The sequence below is a fragment of the Microcaecilia unicolor genome, chromosome 11 (genome assembly GCF_901765095.1).
Source record: "Microcaecilia unicolor chromosome 11, aMicUni1.1, whole genome shotgun sequence".
Classification (NCBI taxonomy): domain Eukaryota; kingdom Metazoa; phylum Chordata; class Amphibia; order Gymnophiona; family Siphonopidae; genus Microcaecilia; species Microcaecilia unicolor.
In genome coordinates this window covers 191,535,738-191,560,939 of record NC_044041.1, presented here as the reverse complement: position 1 = coordinate 191,560,939, position 25,202 = coordinate 191,535,738, and the positions used below count along the sequence as shown (strand labels likewise).

The 25,202-nt window shown below is 47.6% G+C and overlaps 1 protein-coding gene across 2 annotated transcripts in view; it reads right to left on the bottom strand.

Moving 5' to 3' along the window:
• The window catches only part of ASAP3 (ArfGAP with SH3 domain, ankyrin repeat and PH domain 3), a 69,326-nt gene that overhangs the window by 33,776 nt on the left and 10,348 nt on the right, over nucleotides 1-25,202 (bottom strand). For both annotated transcript variants that reach the window (XM_030217741.1, XM_030217740.1), the window contains exons 2-10: nucleotides 24,381-24,453; nucleotides 22,625-22,770; nucleotides 17,651-17,725; nucleotides 15,273-15,322; nucleotides 13,837-13,966; nucleotides 8,190-8,275; nucleotides 3,199-3,274; nucleotides 2,997-3,083; nucleotides 2,005-2,114 (exon numbers count right to left, since the gene is read on the bottom strand). In XM_030217741.1, the coding sequence (XP_030073601.1) occupies nucleotides 2,005-2,114; nucleotides 2,997-3,083; nucleotides 3,199-3,274; nucleotides 8,190-8,275; nucleotides 13,837-13,966; nucleotides 15,273-15,322; nucleotides 17,651-17,725; nucleotides 22,625-22,770; nucleotides 24,381-24,453 (833 nt within the window). The remainder of the gene's footprint in view (nucleotides 1-2,004; nucleotides 2,115-2,996; nucleotides 3,084-3,198; nucleotides 3,275-8,189; nucleotides 8,276-13,836; nucleotides 13,967-15,272; nucleotides 15,323-17,650; nucleotides 17,726-22,624; nucleotides 22,771-24,380; nucleotides 24,454-25,202) is intronic.

The window sequence follows — 25,202 nt, the reverse complement described above, 5'->3', positions numbered from 1 at the left end:
AGAACAGCAGTACATGTGTTTTTACCCAGTGACATACCGAGGGCAGGGCGTTGGGGGCTGTCCGCCCCGGGTGCATGCTGTAGGAGGGGTGCAGGGTGCAACCATGCCTCTGTCAGCTCCGCTGGTTCCCTGCTCCCTCTGCTGTGTGCGGCTGCTCCCAGGACCCCAGCAGGTAAGAAGAATGCACCCGGAGGGTGGGGGCTTGGAGGTGATGCGCCGGAGGGAGGACGGTGATGTGACAGGGGGGATGCTGCACTCAGGAGGGGGGGTGTCATTGCACCCGGTGGGGATGTCGTGCTGCACCTGGGGGGGGGGGAGGATGATGCTGCACCCAGGGGAGGGGGATGCGTAGCAGTGATCCACCCCGGGTGGCAGCCAACCAAGGAACGCCACTGGTTTTACTAGCAGGCAAAATTAAAATTCAGTTTTCATTTTTTCCAAAATGTTTCCCAGTTCTCTGGTGGTGGTGGGGGGGGGGGGGGGGTGGTTAAACAGTGTCCGGATAAAACGGGACCCTTAAACATTTAGGAGCCCTTTTTCCAAACAGTGGTAAGAAGTGGCCTAGTAAACTCGAAGGCAGATGATCTGCAAACTCCAAGAAAAAAAAACAACAGAGCAGATCAGTAGAAGATAAACACAAATTTATTAAATGAAAACCAGATGTTCAGATCAGCCCGACACAGACCGTGTTTCACCCAGCAGGGCTGCGTCAGGGGCTACACAATGATCCTTTATGATCACAATCAATGGATATATGTACTGGTGAAAAATAAATGTATAGTGGACTGAAGTCATAGATCTTCTCAAATATAAGGTAAAAAAACAGCTCATCTGAAAAATCATAGTGGTGATGTGAAACCAGTCAAACACCCTTTTACAGAGTCACGAGGGTGTTTGACTGGTTTCACGTCACCACTCTTTAATGCTCACTACCATAAAACGCTTTAACGTGTCTGGCAGTAAGTCAGTACACATTCGCGCTTAATGTGGTTTTGCAAAGGGGCCCCAAGTTTGCTTACTGAGTGGAGGAGTAGCCTAGTGGTTAGTGCAGCGGACTTTGATCCTAGAGAACTGAGTTCCATTCCCACTGCAGCTCCTTGTGACTCTGGGCAAGTCACTTAACCCTCCATTGCCCCTGGTACAAAATAAGTACCTGAATATATGTAAACCGCTTTGAATGTAGTTGCAAAAACCATAGAAAGGTGACATCAAGTCCCATTTTCAAGATTCCATGCACAATCTCAAAGAGTAGCAACATTCCATGTAGAACCCCAAAGAATAGCAAAATTCCAGAATCCCAGCCTATTTGAGATTCTACATGGAATGTTGCTAGTGGAGGAGCCTAGTGGTTAATGTAGTGGACTTTGATCCTGGGGAACTGAGTTTGATTCCCACTGCAGCTCCTTGTGACTCTGGCCAAGTCACTTAACCCTCCATTGCCCCAGGTACAAAATAAGTATCTGAATATATGTAAACCAATTTGAATGTAGTTGCAAAAACCTCAGAAAGGCGGTATATCAAGTCCCATTTCCCTTTCCCTTATGACATCACAATATCAGAAGTGAGCCAAGTATCGGGCAATCAAGCCATTGTGACATCACTGATGAGGCTGGCTCTTATTGGTGGAATGAGTGGAGGAGCAGCCTAGTGGTTAGTGCAATGGACTTTAAGCCAATGTGACATCACTGATGAGGCTGGCTCTTATTGGTGGAATGAGTGGAGATGTAGCCTAGTGGTTAGTGCAGTGGACTTTGATCCTGGGGAACTGAGTTCAATTCCCACTGCAGCTCCTTGTGACTCTGGGCAAGTCACTTAACCCTCCATTGCCCCGGTACAAAATAAGTACCTGAATATATGTAAACCACTTTGAATGTAGTTGCAAAAACCTCAGAAAGGCAGTATATCAAGTCTCATTTCCCTTACAGACTCTGCAAACACTTCTTAAAGCTGGACCTGAACCACTTAGGTACAAATTCTCTGTCTGTGTATCAGCGAGTTCCTCACCCATCACTTTTCTTGTACAGGAAACCGGATTTCTCAGTGCCGTACTGCTTGTTCCCTTGGAGCTGGTGGATGCTGTAGCCACTTCCAGAATTCTTCCTGCTCGGGCTTTCCTACGTTCATGGAAAACAAACAGCACGTTTTAATTCGTTTTGTAAGTTATGATAGTTTTATGTTTGATGTTACTGAACTGTTGTTGTTTATACTCAGGGCTTTTTTTTTTTGAGGGGGTACTTGGGGGTACCGAGTACCGGCACCTTTTCTATTGTCTGCTAAAATTGACCCATGGTCCCCAAGTTTTAATGAAAGAGCTCAGGCCCTACACACCGATTCTGCCTTGTCATAGATTCTGTGACTGGTTGCAGGGGGGGCTGGCTATTGTGGGATGGGTCCCTCAGTGACCACCCCACCCCTGAAGGGTGGCCTGGCATTTTGAGTACCTGAACCTTTTTCGCTAGAAAAAGTGCACTGTTTATACTGTTGTTGAGTTTTGTACCGAGTGTTATTTCATACGTTGGTCGATCACTGGCAGTGACTGGAGGGAAGATAACGGATTTTCAAGAGGCAGACTCCTGGCAGTAAGAGATACGACAGTGGAGCAGGGGACAGGCAGTGACTTCTGCAGACAGTGCTGGAGCTCGGTTTTAATCACAGGGTTCTGAGAGCACCACTCAACGCCAATCAAGTGCTTGCTCACGAGAGTATCAGCAGTGCCAGTGCTATACATACGAGTCGATGGCTGCATTCTTTCTCAGCACTAGAATAGCAATGACCTGCGTCAGGGCACTGCCGAGCTGCACTGGCAGAGTCGTAGGTAGGTCTCAGTCCTGGGGAATGCCATACACCAGCACCAGGGTACCCTAATCGGTGTAGAAGAACAACCTCGCACGATGTCTGCGTTCTGTAACCCTAGCTTCAGCTCAGACTACCATAACCGTTATCTGACTACATTAAATCCAATCTCTTCTTCTCAGTTATAGGCAGAATCACCTCACCTCTTTACTCTCCAGCTGCAGGAGCCCTCGGAGGGAATCACGGATCTGGGTCAGCTGCTTCACCTCCTCCTCCTGGGCCTGGTGCAACTGCAAAAACACGTAAGCCATTTTCTGTCAGAAGCAGCAACAGGGTTCCAGCAGACCCGCCCTGGCAGCCTGGGGGAAAGGAATGGGAAGGGTGGCAAAAGGGAGGGAGACTTACAGCGTGGAGAGAAGAAGCCAGCTTCTCGATGAAGGGGTGCAGTGTCTGAGCTGCCTTCCAGCCATCCTGGAAAAAACTAGTAGCACACGCGGAAAGGAAGGAGGGGGGGGGGAGCGGAAAGAGGAAAGGAGAAATTGGAGTGGGGGCAGGAAGAGAGGGAGGGAGAGAGAATGACAACATCACTTCTGCCCATAGGGACTCCAATACAATGCAAGAAAGATTTTTCTTGTTGACACATGTAATTAATGGACATTAAGCATTTTTTAAAATGTAAAGGTTTATTAAGATTGGACATTACTTGTTTTTTAAATTTTTTTTTTTTAAGAACTGTCATTTTAACCAGTGCCGTAGCGAGGGCGGCTGACACCCGGGGCGGGTCGCCGCTGCGTACCCCTCCCCCGGGTGCAGCACAGCGCACCCCCCTCCGGCGCGCACCCTCCCCCGGAGCACATTCTTACTTTGTTTAGAAGCGAGGGGCGGGTGGAAGGGCCGACCACCCCCAAGTCCACGTCACTGGGAGCTGCGTCGGCTCCATTGGTTCCTTGCTCTCTCTGCCCTGGAACAGGAAGTAACCTGTTCCAGGGCAGAGGGAGCAAGGAACCAATGGAGACGACACCCCCCCCCCCCCAGCGGCGTGCACCCAGGATGGACCGCCCCACCGCCCCCCCTTCCTACACCACTGATTTAAACTTATGCAGTTCTCTATTTTTTGTTATTGTGGGGCAGTTGAAACACTGCCAGCATAGCTGCAAAGTCTGCAGCTAGTTTCACTTTCAAGTTTGTTAAAGTACCTGCAGATAAGACATAAGACATAAGACATAAACCTCGCCACACTGGGACAGACCAAAGGTCCTAATACAAAATTAATATACCAGTGGCGATTAACGTGCTTATTTAAAAATGAAGAAAAAGCCCTCAGAAACCGTGGGTAAGATACCCAGGGTTTAGTGTGCGGTTATATGAATTTTTGTAACACGCACCACGGTTCAATCATTGGGCTAAAAAAACTTCATTCTGTAGTAAGCTCCTAATTTTGTGGCTTTTTTTTTACTATGTTGTAATTATTCTTTTTTAATTATTTTCTAATGCATTCTTATTCTTTCCCACGTTGTAATGATCAATTCAAATATCCAGTATTAGTAAGGCATGAAATATTGCTCTACTTAGCTTTAGAATCGGGCACTCTTGGTTGTCCGTTCGCGCTGATTCTAAAGCTAAGTAGAGCAATATTTCATGCCTTACTAATACTGGATATTTGAATTGATCATTACAACGTGGGAAAGAATAAGAATGCATTAGAAAATAATTAAAAAAGAATAATTACAACATAGTAAAAAAAAAGCCACAAAATTAGGAGCTTACTACAGAATGAAGTTTTTTTAGCCCAATGATTGAACCGTGGTGCGTGTTACAAAAATTCATATAACCGCACACTAAACCCTGGGTATCTTACCCACGGTTTCTGAGGGCTTTTTCTTCATTTTTAAATAAGCACGTTAATCGCCACTGGTATATTAATTTTGTATTAGGTTACTTTTTTGCTCCAGTGTCACTGCTACGTTCTATTGACAGACCAAAGGTCCATCTAGCCCAGCACCAGATAACGGCCTCTGAAGGCAAGTTAAACTTAAGCACCGGGTATTTGCATTTGCTTTTTCTGGCTAAAAAAAAAAGTGCACATTTTTGAAAATGCATGAAGTTTGTGTGTGGTGTTGCGATTCCCACCCTAACTCCGCCACCAGGACGCCTCCACTGTATGTAGACAGTAGTACAGGAAACACAACCATACACCCACTTTTACCTATGTACAGGGCACAGAATTTTCAAATAGATCATTTATACCAGTCAAGCACAGTTTGACTCGTGCAAATTACTTTGAAAATTGCCCCCCCTCCCTTTGGTGCATCACTTAATGATCTAGAATATGGAAGGCCTGGCTAAAGGAGCAATGTGGGGTGAATTATGGATTCCTGACTATGGGCAAGATGCATCAACCATACGTAAAAAAATCTAAAACGTTAAAGTCTTTAACGAATTTGAAAAAACGAAGAATGCACCAAAAAAACAAGTCGCACATGTTCGGTACGGTATTGAAAAGTACAATGTATCAAAGATTCATAATCCCCGTCGGTAATCGGCCCCTAAAGCATGCGCAGAGCAGCCAAGTGTTTTGCTGGCTGCTCTGCGCATGCCACAAACGTCAAAACACCACCACCAACAAAAAAAAAACACAAACACGTGGCTCCCCGCTTCCCCCTGCAATAAAAAAGAAAATCAAACCGAAACAAAAAAGGATCGGGAGGGGGCAAAGGCGCTTGTCAGGAGCGTCCTGTATGGACAGCCTTGCCCCCCCTGCCCTCCCCCCCCCGAGGTCGCCGCTGCTCCCCGCTTCCCCCTGTATTAAATAAAAAATAAAAACAAAAATGAAAAGTTTAGCAGCCCCGGCCCCCCCCTCCCTTCCTGTCTCTCTATTTCACCTTCTCCCACACAGCTCCGCCCCCCACCATCCTCCGCCCCCATGCCCCGCCCCCTGAGGTTGTCGCTGCCGCTCCTCCCCTCCACCGGACCCCCCCCCCCCTCCGCCTTACCGGCCCGCGCAGCGCCTCTCACCTCTGTATGAAGGCGCTGCACAGGCAAGAACAGCCGATCGGCGATCAGTGATGCCTCCTCCCCGACGTCCCTCTGTTCTTCCTGGGCCCGCCCTCCTCGGGAGCAGTGTCTGTATGACAGCTCAGGCCTTAAGGACAGCTCTGACCTGACATTAAATATTTCACGGTAAATGATTCGGTGCAATCGTTGGTATAGTTAGTGCATTCCGAATTGCCCACATTTCAATGGTAGTTACTCGCTTGCATTCCGTTTTCGTTAGCTGCTAGCGTCGTCGGAAAATGGCCTTTAATGCATGCCAGGGTTGAAAATTTCTTCCTTAAAGGGTCGTTAAAGTTTAGTGCATCTTGCCCTATATCCCACAGCACTGGTGAATGCTCCCAGCAGGGAGTCACTGGTTGATGGGCTGGGGGGGAGGAGGGAATCTGCTGTGATTCAGCACATCTTCTAAAAAGCTGTGTAGGCAGCAGGCTGGCCTTCCTCAGCCCTCAGATACCTTACAGCCCTGAGACCACAGAGATATTAAGTTACAGTGCAGTGGGACTGAAGGACGTCAATGTTAGGCACAGAGGCAGCTTGGTTTTTTTTTCCTTTCCCACAGCAGCCCCTGCCTAAGGAGAGGTGCAGACCTCATGTTAGGGTTTCCACCGTAAGGGGAATCGGTAAATGTTAGTGCATATCATTATAATAGCCTTGCAATGGTACTGCAGCTCATTATAATGATTTGCATTCCGTTTTCGTTAGCTGCTACCGTGATCAGGAAATGGCGTTTAGTGCGTGCCAGGGTTTACTAGTTGTTAGTCTCACTTGCACACACAAGGAGTGACACGGGCTGCACATACTGCAGCGGGACATGTTTACCCACTCCTACCCTAGCTGAGATCATATTTAACCATCTCTCTGACCTCATGTGCACCTTTTTTTAAATCAGTTACCTTACTTTCTAACTTTTCCTACTCTCTTACCTATCTATATGTTACATCTTTGCTTTACCCTTCATTATCAAATAAAATGTTCTATTACGTATTGTGTTGACATTGTAAGTAGTCTACTATGCCATACTTTGTATTGTTATTTGAATATTTTTACTGCTGTAATTGTCTATTGCTCATGTTTGATCTATTCTTACTGTACACCGCCTTGAGTGAATTCCTTCAAAAAAAAAGTGGTAAATAAATCCTAATAAATAAATAAATAAAGATAGCCAGCATTGTCAGTGAAAAAGAAACTAGATACTGATCTGACCATGGTAGTGTTGGTACAGCAAAATGAAAACAAGGCTAATCATAGCACAGACAATCTATCGCACAAGGGGAATAACCAGCGTGAGCTGGTGTGCTTGTGAACGGTGGGAGGGACCCTGGGTAACCCAAGGGGTTGTATTGTATTGTTACATGATCATGTACTAATAAATTAACGTGCTATTGTTATGAATCTCAGAGTACAGATTTGTATGTAATCATAGCACAGGCCACATGTTAGCGCGGCTTAGGAAAAGGCTCCCTAGGGGCTGTGAAGGCGTGTGCGTTACCTCTATTTTATAAAAGTGACATATGTGTTATGTGCACATACTTTCTCTTGGAAAACTGGTGTTCACTGCTGCCCACGTTAGCTGGCCTGTGATAAGTTGCCCTCCTTATATCTAAATTCACACCTTCCAGGCAGTGGCGTAGCCAAGGGTGGGCCGGGGTGGGCCCGGGCCCACCCGCTTTGGGCTGAGGCCCACCCAGTAGCAGCACATCTATGATGTGTTTGGCAGGGATTGCCAAGCCCCACTAGCTGAAAACTCCCAACAACTGTCCCTCCTGCATACCTTGTAAATAGCAGATCTTCGCCAGCAGCAAGCAGCGACTGATACATACTGCTTGCACCGGCCCAACAGCCTTTCCTCTGATGTATTCCCGCCTAAGCGGAAACACAAAGTTGCATCAGAGGGAAGGCCATGGGGCCAACATGAGCAGTGTGTATTAATTGCTTCTCGCTGGCGGTGAAAATCTGTTATTTACAAGGTATGTGGGAGAGGGGGGATGTTTGAGAGACCATATGGCATGCAGGCAAGAGGAGAGACCAAATCAACTGTGGGACTGGGTGGGGTTCTGCTGCCCACCCATCTTGGGCCCAGGCCCATCCAAAATTGGGTGTCTGGCTACGCCCCTGCTTCCAGGTCATCGGCATTTCGATGAAATTGCCCGCGTTGCTGCCTGCGGTTTCTCCTGACTGGCGTTTCAGGCACTTGAAGTGCAAAAGAACCTATAGAAAGCAGCAAGAGTCTCCAACAGAATCATCGGATCAACCAAATTGCTGACAACTGGACCACACGGCTCAGAAATCCCACAGCAGAGAGCAACATCAGACGCAGCCAGCAAGTGCTGAGTGAGACCTACTTGTGCTGTGCATGGAAGAACTTGAGCAGGCTCTGGAGGAAGCCTGGACCTTGCTTCATCTGGCTCTCACTGGCTTTCAGCAGGAACTGGCAATGAAGAGGAGGGAGACCTGTTAGAAGCAGTTCCATAAAAGCACCGGCAGCAGTGAGTGGTACAAGACACATAGGGATCGATAGTCAGCCGGTGGCGGGCAACATTTTTGTACCAGTCTCCAGTGTTATCAGTGGTGTTCCTTGGTCAGCTGGCACCTGGGCAGATCGTTGCTGTGCACCCCCCACCCCATGGGGTGCAGCGTCATCCCCCCCTCAGCACATCACCTCAAAACACACCCCAGGTGCATTGCTCTTATCTCCTGGGGTGCTGGGCGCAGCCTTGCAGCTGTCGGCTGTGCCAGTTCCCTGCTCCCTCTGCCCCAGAACAGGAAGTAACATGAGAAGGAGCAGGGAACCAGCGGAGCTGACAGCCACACGGCTGCTCCCTGCACCCCCTCTGCAGCATGCACCTAGGGCAGACCACCCCCACCACCCTGCCCTCTGTATGCCGTTGAGTGTTATTCCTAGATATTCAATGCTGGGTCCTGTCTGGCCAACAGAATTGAATATTCGGGTTTATGCGGCCGGCTACTTCTTATCCGGTTAAGTGTGATATTCAGCACTTAGGGAAAGAGGGTAGGATTTGATACACTGCCTTTCTGTGGTTGCAATCAAAGTGTTTACATGTTATATACAGGTACTTATTTTGTACCAGGGGCAATGGAGGGTTAAGTGACTTGCCCAGAGTCACAAGGAGCTGCAGTGGGAATGGAACTCAGTTCCCCAGGATCAAAGTCCATTGCACTAACCACTAGGCTACTCCTACACTCATTCCACCAATAAGAGCCAACCTCATCAGTGATGTCACAATGGCTTGATTGCCCGATACTTGGCTCACTTCTGATATTGTGATGTCATAAGGGAAAGGGGGAAAGGGAAATGGGACTTGATATACCGCCTTTCTGAGGTTTTTTTGCAACTACATTTAAAGCGGTTTACATATATTCAGGTACTTATTTTGTACCAGGGGCAATGGAGGGTTAAGTGACTTGCCCAGAGTCACAAGGAGCTGCAATGGGAATCGAACTCAGTTCCCCAGGATCAAAGTCCACTGCACTAACCACTAGGCTACTCCTCCACTCATTCCACCAATAAGAGCCAACCTCATCAGTGATGTCACAATGGCTTGATTGCCCAATTCTTGGCTCACTTCTGATATTGTGATGTCATAAGGGAAAGGGAGAAAGGGAAATGGGACTTGATCTACCGCCTTTCTGAAGTTTTTTGCAACTACATTCAAAGCAGTTTACATATATTCAGGTACTTATTTTGTACCAGGGGCAATGGAGGGTTAAGTGACTTGCCCAGAGTCACAAGGAGCTGCAGTGGGAATTGAATCAAGTTCTCCAGGTTCTCAGGCTACTTAACTGTATAAGTGGCACTGCATAAAAGTCAGACTGACTTTTATGCAGTCCAATTTAACCGCTTAACTCAGGCGGTTAAGTGCTGAATATTAGTAATCGGTTCCCAGACTGCCCACCAAATAACCAGCCTTCAGTTTAGCGGTCTGTGGTGATATTCAGGGTCACTAACTGGTTAAATGCCACTGATTATCAGGGGATAGCCCTGCACAGGCGATTTGAACCAGCCAGGAGCCCGATAGATCATATCTGGGGTGAAGGACCAGCCTAAGAGAGACAGCAGTGGGCTGAAAACCAGTGAAGCCAGGGATCGAACCCCACCGATGCTCCTTGTCACCTTGGGCAAGTCACTTAACCCCCCATTGCTTCAGGTACACACAGAGGGGTCCTTTTACTAAGTTGTAAAAGTGCCTACGCAACGCCCAACACACGCCAATTCTGAGTTACCGACCAGCTACCGCGTGGTCTGTGCAGTAATTTCATTTTTGACGCACGTATAATATTTTTTATTTTCTGGCGCACGGGCGGCGGTAATCAGCATTTTGACACGCATTGACCATTACCATCCGGTTAGCGCATGAGACTTTACCGCTAAGTCAACAGCTGGCGGTAAGGTCTCAGACCCAAAATGGATGCGCGCCAATTTTCATGTTGCCGCACGTCCATTTTCAGCCCCCCAAAATAGGTATTTTTTTATAGGTGCGCTGAAATGTGACCCTGCGCACAGCCAAACCACGCATCTCCACTACCACAGGCCAGTTTTCAGGGCACCTTAATAAAAGGACCCCTTAGACTGCAACCCTCCAAGTACCTGAATGTAATTCACCTGAAAGGTGTGAGCTAAGTCCATATAAATAAAAGAACACCAGATGGACCCATTTCTAGTCCATACAAATGTTCCGGCTGCTTACACTATTTATCGTTATAGCGCTACCAGAGCGGCGATTCTCTCTTTATCAGATTGTTACCCTCATGATGGGATCTTGGCAGTACTCCCCGGGTATGAAGACAGTGTGGAGCCAGGCGACTCAGCAGAACCTCAACTGTCCACAGTTAGACTCCTTCTAGCTCAGGGGTGGGCAACCACGGTTTTTGAGGGCCACGACACAATGAACTTGCAAGAGAGCTATTTGCATGCACTGCTTCTATATTCGTTATGGAAATCTTGAAAGCCCGATCGGGTCGTGGCCCTCAAGGATGGTGATTGTCCACCCCAGTTCCAGCTGCTAAACTACTAGTATAGATATTAGTACACCCAGTGGAGTAGCCAGGGGGGGTGCCAGGGGAGCGGCCGCTCCCCCAAATGGAGTTCTGCCAGCTCCAGCGCCTATTTTTTTCTCAATGTGTTGCATTGAAAATGTGCACCAGCGCCGGCGGAAGTCCGCTCTCGCTCTCGCTCCCCCCCCCCCCCCCCGTCGTCAACCTGACTCCGCTTCTGAGTACACCCAGGGCTTTTCTTGAGAGGGTACTCGGGGGTACTGAGTACCAGCCGCTTTTCCACTGTCTGCTAAAATTGACCCATGACCCCCAAGTTTTAATGGAAGAGCTCAGGCTCTACACACAAATTCTGCCTTGTCACAGATTCTGTGACTGGTTGCAGGGGGCCTGGCTATTGTGGGGTGGGTCCTTCAGTGATCACCTCACCCCTGAAGGGTGGCCTAGCATTTGAGTACCGGCACCTTGTATGCTAGAAAAAAATGCACTGAGTACACCCTATCAGAAAAACGCATGAAGGCACAGACATGACTGCAGAACGAGTGCCCATCCCCCCCATTTCTCTCTTGCCATCTCCCCCCCCCCCCTCCCCCCATGGTAGGTCACTGGCCAAGCTGCTAGAGTGCTGAGTGTTTCCATGTGCTGTCTTGGCCTCTCGCTAACAGAACAGCTATTGAATCCTCTGACTCAGACTCTGGCAGCGTGCCCCAACCTCAAGCACTGTAAGAACTCACAACCGCAACAGAGGAAAGTCAGTTCTCCTTGCCCAGTTTCACGACCAATCCCTCCACCTCCCAGAGGAGAGCTCCACAAACCCTCTGCAGGCCCTCCATGTGCCAGACACACACACACCCCTCAGCTTCAGGGCGTTCCTACAGCCTGCTTCCAATGATCGGCTTTCCTAAGACCTCTGGGCTTGTATAACCTGAATTCTGCTGATCAGAACTTTTGTGGTATGTGCGAAGCAGGGACGCTTTGAGTTTTGCATCAACCTTAGCAAACGCTACATTCCAAGGGGTTTACCAAAGCTGAAAATGCCTGCAGCTTAAGGACAAATTTGATTGGGACCAACCAGAGCCGTAGTGAGGGGAGCTGACACCCGGGCAGGTCACCGCTGCGCACCCCCCCCCCCCCCCGGGTGCAGCACGGCGCACCCCCCCCCCCCCCCCGGAACGCATACCTGCGGTGAGGGACGGGCGGGAGGGCCAATCCGCCCCGACTGCACGTTGCTGGGGTGTGTCGGCTCCGCGCTGGTTCACTGCTCTCTCTGTCCCGGAACAGTGCTTCACTCAGCTGAGAGACCGTCTCTGAGCCAATCACAGCGCGTTTAGCTTGGCTAAACGCGTTGTGATTGGCTCAGGGACTTCCAGGTCTCAGCTGCGTGAAGCACTGCCAAAAAAGACGTTTTTATTATTGCAGGGGGGGGGGGGGGAATGACGGCCAAAATGGACATTTTTTTTAAAGCGGAGCGCTATATATTTTTTTTGTTACTTTTGTTGCAGTTTTTCAATCACACACAGCCCCAACGAGAGGTACAGACCTCTCGTTAGATTTTCCAGCGTTAAGGCAATCGGAAAAGGTTAGTGCATCTCATTACAATAAGGTTTCTACACAATTTGCTCATCTGCATTCCGTTTTCGTTAGCTGCTACCGTCGTCGGAAAAAAAGTCTTTAGTGCATGCCAGGGTTTACTACTTGCTCGTTAATGGCTTGTTAAGTTTAGTGCATCTGGCCCTAGGTGCCTTAGAATTTAAGCTCGTTACTTTACAGAATATGCTTAGACAGTTGTGCGCATAAATTCTAATTAATGCAAATTAGTGTCAATAATTGCTTGTTAATTGCAAAATATCAGGACTAATGGGCTCATTCCTGATGGGCTCGTTCTTCAATTAAGTTGCATGGAAAAATCCAGAATACAACCACAATTCGGTCAATTTATGCCTCCTTTTTGGCGTCTCAATCAGCACAGGGAACGCCAATTTTACAATGGAATCAGGGTGCCTGATGCTGTTACAGAATATTAGCGCAAACCTGCACTGGTGTGTCTTCATATGCCAAGTCTATGGTAGGTGTAGGAGGGCACACCTAGATCTGTCAATCAATGCTCACAGCCAATAGTATTCTATAAGATGTGACTCCCACATCCTGCCCATGCTCCTCCCAAATGTGCCCTGAGGACCAGGTTGAGAACCCCTGACTTAGATGTATGTAGGTATTCCCAGGGTGTAGACTGGGAGGAGCATGGGGCGGAGTTAGATGTACATAAGTACATAAGTATTGCCATACTGGGAAAGACCAAAGGTCCATCGAGCCCAGCATCCTGTTTCCAACAGTGACCAATCCAGGTCACAAATACCTGGCAAGATCCCAAAAATGTACAAAACATTTTATACTGCTTATCCCAGAAATAGTGGATTTTTCCCAAGTCCATTTAATACCGGTCTTTGGACTTTTCCTTTAGGAAGCCGGCCAAACCTTTTTTAAACTCCGTTAAGCTAACCGTCTTTACCACATTCTCTGGCAATGAATTCCAGAGTTTAATTACATGTTGAGTGAAGAAAAATTTACACCCGTTTCAGAGTAGGTGCAAATGAGAGAGTCAGCATTTGCATGCAACAAGAGCCGAGCCTGGAGCCTATTTTATGATGGTATAAAGACTTAAAACAGGGGCCTTTCCACACTGCTTGCACAGGCATCTTGTTACAAAATCAGGCAGATAAAAAGGAATTCTGGTTATCCAACCGTTGCCGGTTTCCCTTGCAACCAATTCCTGGATTAACTTTTATTGGGCAGAGTCAACCACTCCCGACTGTCAGTAAAATTTTAGAAAATGTTTAGAAGGAATAATGTGGGTTCTTATCCTTCACGTGCTTTCCCCACACAAAGTTCTCTTCAAATTTAGCTACCAAGAACGAGCAGAAACTTGAAAAATGGGGGGTGGAGGAATGATGGGGGGGTTTATTACACGGACTAACTCACCTCACACATTTGCAGCTGGAACATACGTCGTTCCTTCACCATATCCTCAGCCATCTCCACCGGAGGAATCTCTGTGCGAATGATCCCAGACAGCTTAGCCTTTTCCTTTTTCTCCTTTTCAATTTTAGCCCTGTAGAACAGGACATCTCAAATTCAAACACTGAATTAAACCACACCGAATGTCGACCCCTATATCATTAGGAAACAATGAACACACCACATGTGATGCTTAAGTAATCATTTGCTTTGGTTATCCTCTGGCTTCACGTGAATTTTTGGACTGGTAATATGGGGTCACTTGAGAAAATAAAGTTTGGGAAGTGGGTGTTTGATGACAGCCAGAATTCATCTCTACCGTGCTTCCAACGCATCTGTTGGATCTTTAAGCCCCTTCTCCCGCTCTTCCAAAATCTTCTGAAATCCTGCACAGAATTTGGCTAGCATTGGCACCGATAATCACAGCCAAAGACCTTGGAAGTAGAGAATGACACGGGGACAAAGTTTGTCCCCATCCCATCCCCGCAAACTTAACCTCATCCCATCTCTGCAACACTACAAAATCTCATTCATATTAAAAGCAAGAGATTGTCTGAGCCCATATGCCGGGCCCCCTCCCTACCCATCTTCAAATCATTGCTCAAAGCCCACCTCTTCAATGTCGCCTTCGGCACCTAATCACTACATCTCTTCTCAGGATATCTCATCTACCCCAACTTGACATTTCGTCCTTTAGATTGTAAGCTCTTCTGAGCAGGGACTGTCCTTATTTGTTAATTTGTACAGCGCTGCGTAACCCTAGTAGCGCTCTAGAAATGTTAAGTAGCAGTAGTAGTAGTAGTTATCGAAAACAATGGAACAAGTGCGGTGGAGTTTGAGTTTGTGGGGACAGGGTCTCTGGCACCCCCCTGAAAACTATCAGTCACCCCCACTCCATCCCAGACCAGCGTCTCCTTTCTCTCTTCTCCCTCCCCCTTCTGCCACCCGCCCTCTTCTTCAGCCCCAGCTCCAGCTCCATTCTCTCATCCGTCCCCTGGATCAGCTCCCACCTCCAGCTCTGCCTCTAGTCAAACAGGTCTGGCTCGTCAGCAATCCGTGTTCCTCCAAGCCACAGATTAACTACTTCTGGTTTCATGAAACTGGAAGTAGTTAATTTCGTGACTCAGTGGAGTACACGGTGCCGGCCCACCAGACTATTTGACTAGAGGCAGAGCGGTGGCAGTGAAAAAGGGTAGGGAAGCTGGGGAGGGCTAAAGCCAGGCACCCCCAAATGTTGGCACTCTCCTGCCCTGCATACCCTGCTTACGTCTTTCCGGTGGCCCTGAGGAACGGGGTGGGGATGAGGAAAAACTTTGTCCCTGTGTCATTCTCCACTTGGAAGAGAGCGGAACCCAAGCTTTAAAGAAAACTGGCCCACACTGAATAAATGGACACCTTACGCTTTCGTCTCGTATTCCTTCCAAGCCTTCTCAATCTGCTTCCTGCAATCCTGAATCACAGATGGGAGACAGAGATAAAAACACACTTATATTACTAAGGCGCTCATGTTACAAGATCTGATACATGCACAACCGGCACTTAACATTTATTTTGCATAAACATTTAAGTCTCTATTTTACAAAGCCGAGATATGCAAGTATCAAACCCAAGTGTGTCCAATAGCAATGGGGTGTGGTCTGAGCGTGTTTTGGGAGGGAAAAGGGGGTGGCAAGTTCCTAGACACTTATTCCCCATTTCAGAAGGGGACTAAACATCCCTGTCCTAAAAGATTGACGTTAGGAGTTACACGTAAATAGCAGCAATTCTACTGGGGGGATTAGGGGGGGGGGTTGCATACTTAATCCCCTAATAATTAGTTCTGTTTCTAAGTTTGCAAAGATAACCAGTTATTTGCTGGCTGTGAACCCGTCAATATTATAAACGCACCCGGCACCAGGCTTCATGTCGGCAGATTCTGTTCTAAAGTACTGGTGAAACGTGAGACCCACTGACCTGCATGTCTCAATTCCTATGACCTGTCCAAACTTGGGCTGTAAATGTATTATTGTGAGTGAGAGAGTGAGAGAGAGAGAGAGAGATAAAGGGGTCATTATTTAAAACCATTAATGTTTGTATCTGACACTGTTAATGCTTCTGTGCCAAAATATGTAGAGTACACCTGAGTCCTGCCCTGTACCTCCCCCCCCCCCCCCAACTACAAGATCCATAATCACGTTTCTGCGAATGCACAGCAGTCCTGCCCCGCAACACCCCTATTCCATTACTGAGACAGGAACATACAAAACTGTCAATACACCTCAGTCCTGCCCTGCAACACCCCTGCGTTCCAGTACTGTGGAGGAGTAGCCTAGTGGCTAGTGCATCAGCCTGATAACCTGGGGAGCTGGATTTTATTCCCACTGCAGCTCCTTGTGACTCTGGCCAAGTCACTTAACCCTCCATTGCCCCAGGTACAAAATAAGTACCTGAATATATGTAAACCGCTTTGAATGTAGTTGCAAAAACTTCAGAAAGGCAGTATATCAAGTCCCATTTCCCTTTCCCTATTGGAGATTCTACATGGAATGTTGCTACTATTTGAGATTCTGGAATGTTGCTATTATTGAGATTCTGTTGCTACTATTTGAGATTCTACATGGAATGTTAATGTTGCTATTCCACTAGCAACATTCCATGTAGAAGCCTGCCCTTGCAGATCAGCAATGCGACCACACAGGCTTCTGTTTCTGTGAGTCTGACATCCTGCACATACGTGCAGGATGTCAGACTCACAGAAACAGAAGCCTGTGCGGCCGCATTGCTGATCTGCAAGTGCAGGCTTCTACATGGAATGTTGCTAGTGGAGGAGTAGCCTAGTGGTTAGTGCAGTGGACTTTGATCCTGGGGAACTGAGTTCAATTCCCACTGCAGCTCCTTGTAACTCTGGGCAAGTCACTTAACCATCCATTGCCCCAGGTACAAAATAAGTACCTGTATATAATATGTAAACCGCTTTGAATGTAGTTGCAAAACCCACAGAAAGGTGGTATATCAAGTCCCATTAACAAGATTCCATGCAGAATCATAAAAAATAGCAACATTCCATGTAGAACCCCAAAGAATAGCAAGATTCCAGAATCCCAGCCTATTTGAGATTCTACATGGAATGTTGCTAGTGGAGGAGTGGCCTAGTGGTTAGTGCAGTGGACTTCGATCCTGGGGAACTGAGTTTGATTCCCACTGCAGCTCCTTGTGACTCCGGGCAAGTCACTTAACCCTCCATTGCCCCTGGTACAAAATATGCACCTGAATATAATATGTAAACTGCTTTGATTGTTACTACAGAAAGGTGGTATATCAAGTCCCATCCCTTTCCCTTTCTCTGAGACATGAACACACAAACCTGCCAGTGCACCTCAGTCCTGCTGCAGCACTCCTGCATTTCAGTACTGAGACATGAGTACACAAATCTGCCAATGCAGTCTTGCCCTGCAGCACCCCTCTTCCAGTATTGAGACAGGAGCACAGAAACCTCAGTTCTGAACCACTTTCTTTAGTACTCGGGCCTTCTTTACACATTCCCCTGTTTGTGGCACAACACGCTTCTAATTTGGACTTTGCACTGTGTAGTGATGTAACTGATAAGGACAGAAAAGTGAAAAACCTGGACTGAGGTCCTTGATTCTCTAGTGCCATGCTTCAAGAGAATGTGCTTAACCCTACTATCAAAAAGAAACCTACCTACAAAATGCCTGGACCACAAAGAAAGGAGAATCAGGAATAAGATGATGATGAATGTATTCAGTAAAGTGATTCAGCTCTGTTTGGGAGAACTCACCAGTCTGCTGTCTTTGATTTCTGCCTTCAGAAGACTGTCCAGTGGGAAAGAGATGATGTTATTCAGGTTCTGCACCTATATATAAGAGAACTGCATTTTAAGGGGGGGCCAGACACCCAGGCACGTTATAACAGTTCCCTAGAAAGCTGCCACACCAAGTTACATTTTCTGTGAGGCAGGAGTAACTTTATATGTGAACCTGCCCAGAACAATCAGTGCCTATGTGTGTTTTGTAAACCACGTGGCGGGGCATAATCGAATGGGGCGCCCAAGTTTTCCGAAAGGCGTCCTCGCAGGATGTCCCGGCGAAGGGGCAGGGAAACCCGTATTATCGAAACAAGATGGGCGGCCATCTTTCGTTTCGATAATACGGTCGGGGACGCCCAAATCTCAACATTTAGGTCGACCTTAGAGATGGTCGTCCCCGATTTTCAGCGAAAATGGAAATCGAGGACGCCCATCTCTGAAACGACCAAATGCAAGCCCTTTGGTCGTGGGAGGAGCTGACATTCGTAGTGCACTGGTCCCCCTATTGGGCACTGCAGTGGACTTCAGATAAAGCTCCCAGGTGCATAGCTCCCTTACCTTGGGTGCTGATCCCCCCAACCCCCCCCCCAAAACCCAAAACTGTACACCACTAGGTATGAAGGGGGCACCTACATGTGGGTACAGTGGGTTTGTGGTGGGTTTTGGAGGGCTCACATTTACCACCACAAGTTTAACAGGTGGGGGGGGGGGATGGGCCTGGGTCCTCCTGCCTGAAGTGCACTGCAGTACCCACTAAAACTGCTCCAGGGACCTGCATACTGCTGTCATGGAGCTGGGTATGATATTTGTGGCTGGCATAGAGGCTGGAAAAAATATTTTAAAATTTTGTTTTTAGGGTGGGAGGGGGTTAGTGACCACTGCGGGAGTAGAGGGAGGTCATCCCCGATTCCCTCCGGTGGTCATCTGGTCATTTAGGGCACATTTTTGTGGCTTGGTCGTAAAAAAAAAAAGGCCGCTGGACGAAAATGGTGTTAAAGGGGCGATCAAGGAGGACAAAGCCGTAGCGGAGAAATTAAATGAATTCTTTGCTTCGGTCTTCACCGAGGAGGATTTGGGGGGGACACCGGTGCCGGAAAGAATATTTGAAGCGGGGGAGTCGGAGAAACTAAACAAATTCTCTGTAACCTTGGAGGATGTAATGGGTCAGTTCAGCAAGCTGAAGAGTAGTAAATCACCGGGACCTGATGGTATTCATCCCAGAGTATTAATAGAACTAAAAAATGAACTTGCGGAGCTACTGTTAGAAATATGCAATCTGTCCCTAAAATCGAGTGTAGTACCGGAAGACTGGAGAGTAGCCAATGTTACTCCGATTTTTAAGAAGGGTTCCAGAGGAGATCCGGGAAATTATAGACCGGTGAATCTGACGTCGGTGCCGGGCAAGATGGTGGAGGCTATTATTAAGAATAAAATTGCAGAGCATATACAAAAACATGGACTGATGAGACAAAGTCAGAACGGATTTAGTGAAGGGAAGTCTTGCCTCACCAATCTAATGCATTTTTTTGAGGGGGTAAGCAAACATGTGGACAATGGGGAGCCGGTTGATATTGTATATCTGGATTTTCAGAAGGCGTTTGACAAAGTGCCGCACGAAAGACTCCTGAAGAAATTGCAGAGTCATGGAATCGGAGGTAGGGTATTATTATGGATTAAGAACTGGTTGAAAGATAGGAAGCAGAGAGTAGGATTGCGTGGCCAGTATTCTCAGTGGAGGAGGGTAGTTAGTGGGGTCCCGCAGGGGTCTGTGCTGGGTCCGTTGCTTTTTAATGTATTTATAAATGACCTAGAGATGGGAATAACTAGTGAGGTAATAAAATTCGCCGATGACACAAAATTATTCAGGGTCGTCAAGTCGCAGGAGGAATGTGAACGATTACAGGAGGACCTTGCGAGACTGGGAGAATGGGCGTGCAAGTGGCAGATGAAGTTCAATGTTGACAAGTGCAAAGTGATGCATGTGGGTAAGAGGAACCCGAATTATAGCTACGTCTTGCAAGGTTCCGCGTTAGGAGTTACGGATCAAGAAAGGGATCTGGGTGTCGTCGTCGATGATACGCTGAAACCTTCTGCTCAGTGTGCTGCTGCGGCTAGGAAAGCGAATAGAATGTTGGGTGTTATTAGGAAGGGTATGGAGTCCAGGTGTGCGGATGTTATAATGCCGTTGTATCGCTCCATGGTGCGACCGCACCTGGAGTATTGTGTTCAGTACTGGTCTCCGTATCTCAAAAAGATATAGTAGAATTGGAAAAGGTACAGCGAAGGGCGACGAAAATGATAGTGGGGATGGGACGACTTTCCTATGAAGAGAGGCTGAGAAGGCTAGGGCTTTTCAGCTTGGAGAAGAGACGGCTGAGGGGAGATATGATAGAAGTGTATAAAATAATGAGTGGAATGGATCGGGTGGATGTGAAGCGACTGTTCACGCTATCCAAAAATACTAGGACTAGAGGGCATGAGTTGAAGCTACAGTGTGGTAAATTTAAAACGAATCGGAGAAAATTTTTCTTCACCCAACGTGTAATTAGACTCTGGAATTCGTTGCCGGAGAACGTGGTACGGGCGGTTAGCTTGACGGAGTTTAAAAAGGGGTTAGATAGATTCCTAAAGGACAAGTCCATAGACCGCTATTAAATGGACTTGGAAAAATTCCGCATTTTTAGGTATAACTTGTCTGGAATGTTTTTACGTTTGGGGAGCGTGCCAGGTGCCCTTGACCTGGATTGGCCACTGTCGGTGACAGGATGCTGGGCTAGATGGACCTTTGGTCTTTCCCAGTATGGCACTACTTATGTACTTATGTACTTATGTACTTATGACCAAGTAAAGTCGGCCAAGTGTTCGTCAGGGACGCCCTTCTTTTTCCATTATCGGCCGAGGACGTCCATGTATTAAGCACACCCCAGTCCTGCCTTCGCTATGCTTCCGACACAGCCCTGGGAACTTTGGTCATCCCCGTGACGGAAAGCAGTTGAGGGTGCCCAAAATTGGCTTTCGATTATGCCGATTTGGGCGACCCTGGGAGAAGGGCGCCCATCTCCCGATTTGTGTCGAAAGATGGGCGCCCTTCTCTTTCAAAAATGAGCCCAATAGTAACATAGCAGATGACTGTGTGAGCCATCCAATCTGCCCAACAAGGTAGCCAGAGATGCACCTGCTGCTCTGTTCAGGTTACAATTCCTTTGTCTTGTTTGCAATTTATGGACAGGAAAGAATGGTCTCCAGTTCTTGTGTAAACACACCAGGGTCAATGAATGAATTTTCAATGATAAACTACCCAGTTAAGTTCTGCGTACTTTGCCTCTAGGCAACTTAATGAAAATTATATCCACGGTATAACTTGTGAGCAACAAAAGAGGAGAGAGGGAAAGAAGGGACAGGGCAGCTGTCAGTCCCCGATGCTCAAAACTCCAGCGCTGTTCCGAATAGTGCCATAAAAATACCACCGGGACAGCACAGAACAACGCTCTAATTCTCAACGCTATGAGATGCAAATATAGGTGCGGTCAGAGCTTTGAGCATTGGGGAGTTCGGTGACAGGGTTGTGCTTTGGTGTGGGAGGATTGTGCTTGGCGCATGCGCAGAAGAGTTCGGTGTTAAGCTCGGCTCCTGTGCGCATGCGCCTGGGAAAACCCAGACGTGAAGCACACAATGGCATCTGTTTTCTGTGGCCTAAAGATTAAGTGTTTGTAATTTTTTTTTTTTTTTTGCCTGGATGCTTTAAATTTAGACACGGAAAACAGACGCCAATGTGTGCTTTCGCTTGGGTCTGCTGTTTCTCAGAACCAGCGCTTAAGGGGCTTCCACAGGCTTCCTTCTGCTTCCAAAAGCAATCAAAACTGGCAGATTTTGCAGAAAAAAACCATGAGAGAATCAGGAGAAATCCTCTCTTCCAATAGCCTAATGCCGGCTCCGACCTGGTGTTATTTTTTGCAGCAGTAAGACAGTTTTGTTTTGGGTGCTCTTTTCTGAGCTTTGGCGAGGAATACAAAATGGCCTTATTTACATGAGCTTGACTACGTTTGCATTCTATCTATTATAAACTTATTTCATAGAGATTAGTAGTTATTTTCAGGATATCCCCAATGAATATGCATTCCAATCACATAAGCACCGTCATACTGGGAAAAGACCAAGGGTCCATCAAGCCCAGCATCCTGTCTCTGACAGCGGCCAATCCAGGCTTCAAGAACCCGGTAACCCCCCCCCCCCCCCCCAAAAAAAAAAAAAAAAAAACAAAACATTAATAATGTTCAATGGACTTTTCCCTCAGGAATCTGTCCAAACCCCCTTTAAATTCCGTAAGGCCAGCTGCTGTCACTAAATTTTCCGGCAACGAGTTCCAGAATCTTAACTACACGCTGAGTAAAGAAAAACTTTCTCCTATTTGTTTTAAATCTACCATATTCTAGCTTCATCTTGTGTCCCCTGGTTCTGTAGTTGTTTGAAAGTGTGAACAAACGCTTCACATCTGTCCGCTCTACTCCGCTCATTATCTTGTAGACTTCTATCATATCACCCCTCAGCAGCCTTTTCTCCAAGCTGAAGAGCCCTAACCATCTTAGCCTTTCCTCATAGGGAAGTCGTTCCATCCCTTTTATCATTTTCGTCGCCCTTCTCTGCACCTTCTCCAATTCTTTTATATCTTTTTTGAGATGCGGCGACCAGAATTGGACACAATATTCGAGGTGCGGTCGCACCATGGAGCGATTAAACGATACAATCCAAATGCATATTCATTGGGGATATCCTGAAAACCTGACTGGCTGGGGGGGGGCCTCCAGGACCGGGTTTGGGAATCATGGGCCTAAGAGTTTTTCCTTCCAGCCAGCAAGAAAATGAAGCCTTAAGCAAGGGGGACAACAAATACAATGTTTAAAAAAAAAAAAAACTATCACCCTCAAGCTGTGACCTGTAAATGCTCACCAGGTTCTTCAGGAGAGCACTAACTTCCCTGGTGAAGACGGCAAGATTCAGAAACCCTGTAGACAGCTCGTGATTGTTCTGCGACAGATGGTTGTTACCAAGAATCTCCAGGGCTTCACTGTACTGGTCTTCATTCTCTACATGAGCTGGAAAGCAAAGCAGAAAACAGCTCTGAGCAACGTTCGAAAGTGGAGAGAATGATAAATCAATGCTGACAAGGAACCCCCAAAATATAAGCATTATTTTCCCCAACGCACTTGATGGGGCATGTTTGGCCCAAGTAAGGCTGCCCGATAGGGAGGCTCCATCTGTCTGTTTACCTCTCCATCCATCTGTCCTCCATTTGCATCTGTTTGCTCACATACAAGGAGAGGTGGATGAGTAGCTTAATGGTTAGTGCAGTAACCTGAGAACCAGGGGAACTGGGTTCGATTCCCACTGCAACTCCTTGTGACTCTGAGCAAGTCACTTCATTCCCCATTGCCCCTGGTACAAAATAAGTATGCCAGGTTGACAGTAACCACAGAAAGGTGATACCGCATCCCCTTCCCAAGAGAAGAGCAACAGAAAAAAAATGAAGAGCCTGTGGGAGTTCCAGTCTCCCCTCCCCCCTTGTAAATGAAGGAGTGGAGGGAAGGGAAGAGGGAGATTTGCAAAGGGCAGGGAGAGGGGACGTACAAGAGGGTGAGGGGGAACAAGGGAAAGAGAGAGGCCACCGTGCACACAACCCCATGATGGGACCAGGAGTGTGCAAAGGTGGGTGGCTGAGGTGCAAGGACAGGGGAAACATCACATGAAGTGTGCGCTTTTCAAATTGCTTTAGTGCTAGAGGAGCTTCCCCAAAGCCCCCCCCCCCCCCTCATTTCCCCCAGGTGTTCAGGGAGTAGAACCAGTGATTAACTGAGAAACCTGAAGTTCACTCTGCTCCACTTCATGGTTACTCCTCCTTGGACATGTGCCTTTAACACAAATGTATATATTATTTATTTAGATTTGCTCACACCTTTTTCAGTAGTAGCTCAGTCTTCTCTCTCCAAGTTTGTGTGTGTGTGGTCAGACGTGTACCCTCTATCCATCTCCTTCTCTCCCTCCCCCCTTATCATAAGCACCCCTCCCCATTGGGAAGTTTTGATCCTATTTTTGGCTGTTGCTTTTCCTGTTTGCCCTCTGTCTCTGCTGGTCCCTTTTTCTCCTGAATCCAGTGGCGTTGTTCCTAGGGTGGCTGACACCCGGGGCGGATCGCTGATGCGCCCCCCCCCCCGGGTGCAGCACGACCCCCCACCCCCGGAGAAAGGACACCTCCCCCCCCCGGCGAAAGGACACCTCCCCCAGGTGCATTTTAACCTGCTGGGGGGGGGGGGGTGCCGCGAGCCTGTCAGCTTCGCTCGTTCCCTGCTCCCTCTGTCCCAGAACAGGAAGTAACCTGATCCGGGGCAGAGGGAGCAGAGAATGAGCAGAGCTGACAGGCGCGCGGCACCCCCCCCCCAGCGGCGTGCAACCGGGGCGGACCGCCCCCCCTTGGTACGCCACTGCCTGAATCCCATGTCTGTCTTTCTTCCTGCTTATTTCTCTCTCCTCCGTGTTTTATCCATATGGATCTCCCCTAATCTCTTACGCACTCTCTCTCTCTCACACACTACACCTGTTTCTCCTTGCACTATGTGGTTCTCTTCACTTATATCTCTACCCCAAACTCATGTCTGTGTGTGTTCTCCTTCTGTCTGTGCCTCCCTCAGCTTCCAGGCTAATAACATACCCAGGCCAGATAAATTCATCGCCTTCACATGCTTCTTGATCCTTTGCAGAACGGCTTGGTCACTTTCCAGACACTAAAACACACACAAAAGAAAGTGATTAGGCTCCCTGGAGATCCCCTGGCAGCCCACACAAACTCTGTCTCTCAGCTGTTCTCCATCCACACTGTGCCCTGAAGCCAAAAGCTTGGAGTGTGAAGGGAGCTTACCAAGTTCAAAACCCTGGGGTAACCCAGGAGAGCTTGGCTTCTTTATTGGTTTGGTGAGTCAGTCTTTTCTTCAGATGTGCTGGCCAAAATCTGGAAAGAATCCAGTTTTCTCCAAACCAAATGACTCCCAGAACTCTGCCCTCTAAATTGAAAGCTATATGCACCGAGACCTCGGTACAAATATTTATCTCACAAACTACCCCGAATTCCCCTTGTGCAAATAGCCCTGGGAGGAAAACAGTGCACAATATACTTTTGTGGCTCTGCAAAGGATAATCTTTTGTCATGAAAGTCTTTATGGCTCAGCATATCTCCGCTGAGGTTTAAGCCAAAGCACGGTATTATTGAACCATAAAATAAAGTCTAGATCCTGTCATGACTATGTCATAACAACACTCTGTAAGCCACATTGAGCCTGCAAATAGGTGGGATAATGTGGGGTACAAATGCAATAAATAATAATAATAATTACTGTTATTGTAAGTTCAAATCTGAGTTTTCCCTTCACATTATTCACAGAGCCCGAGGTCAGTCAGGACCAGCTTAACCATCGGACAAACTAGGCAGTTGCCTAGGGCGTCATAGAGAAGCTGCAGTCAAAGCAAAACACATCCT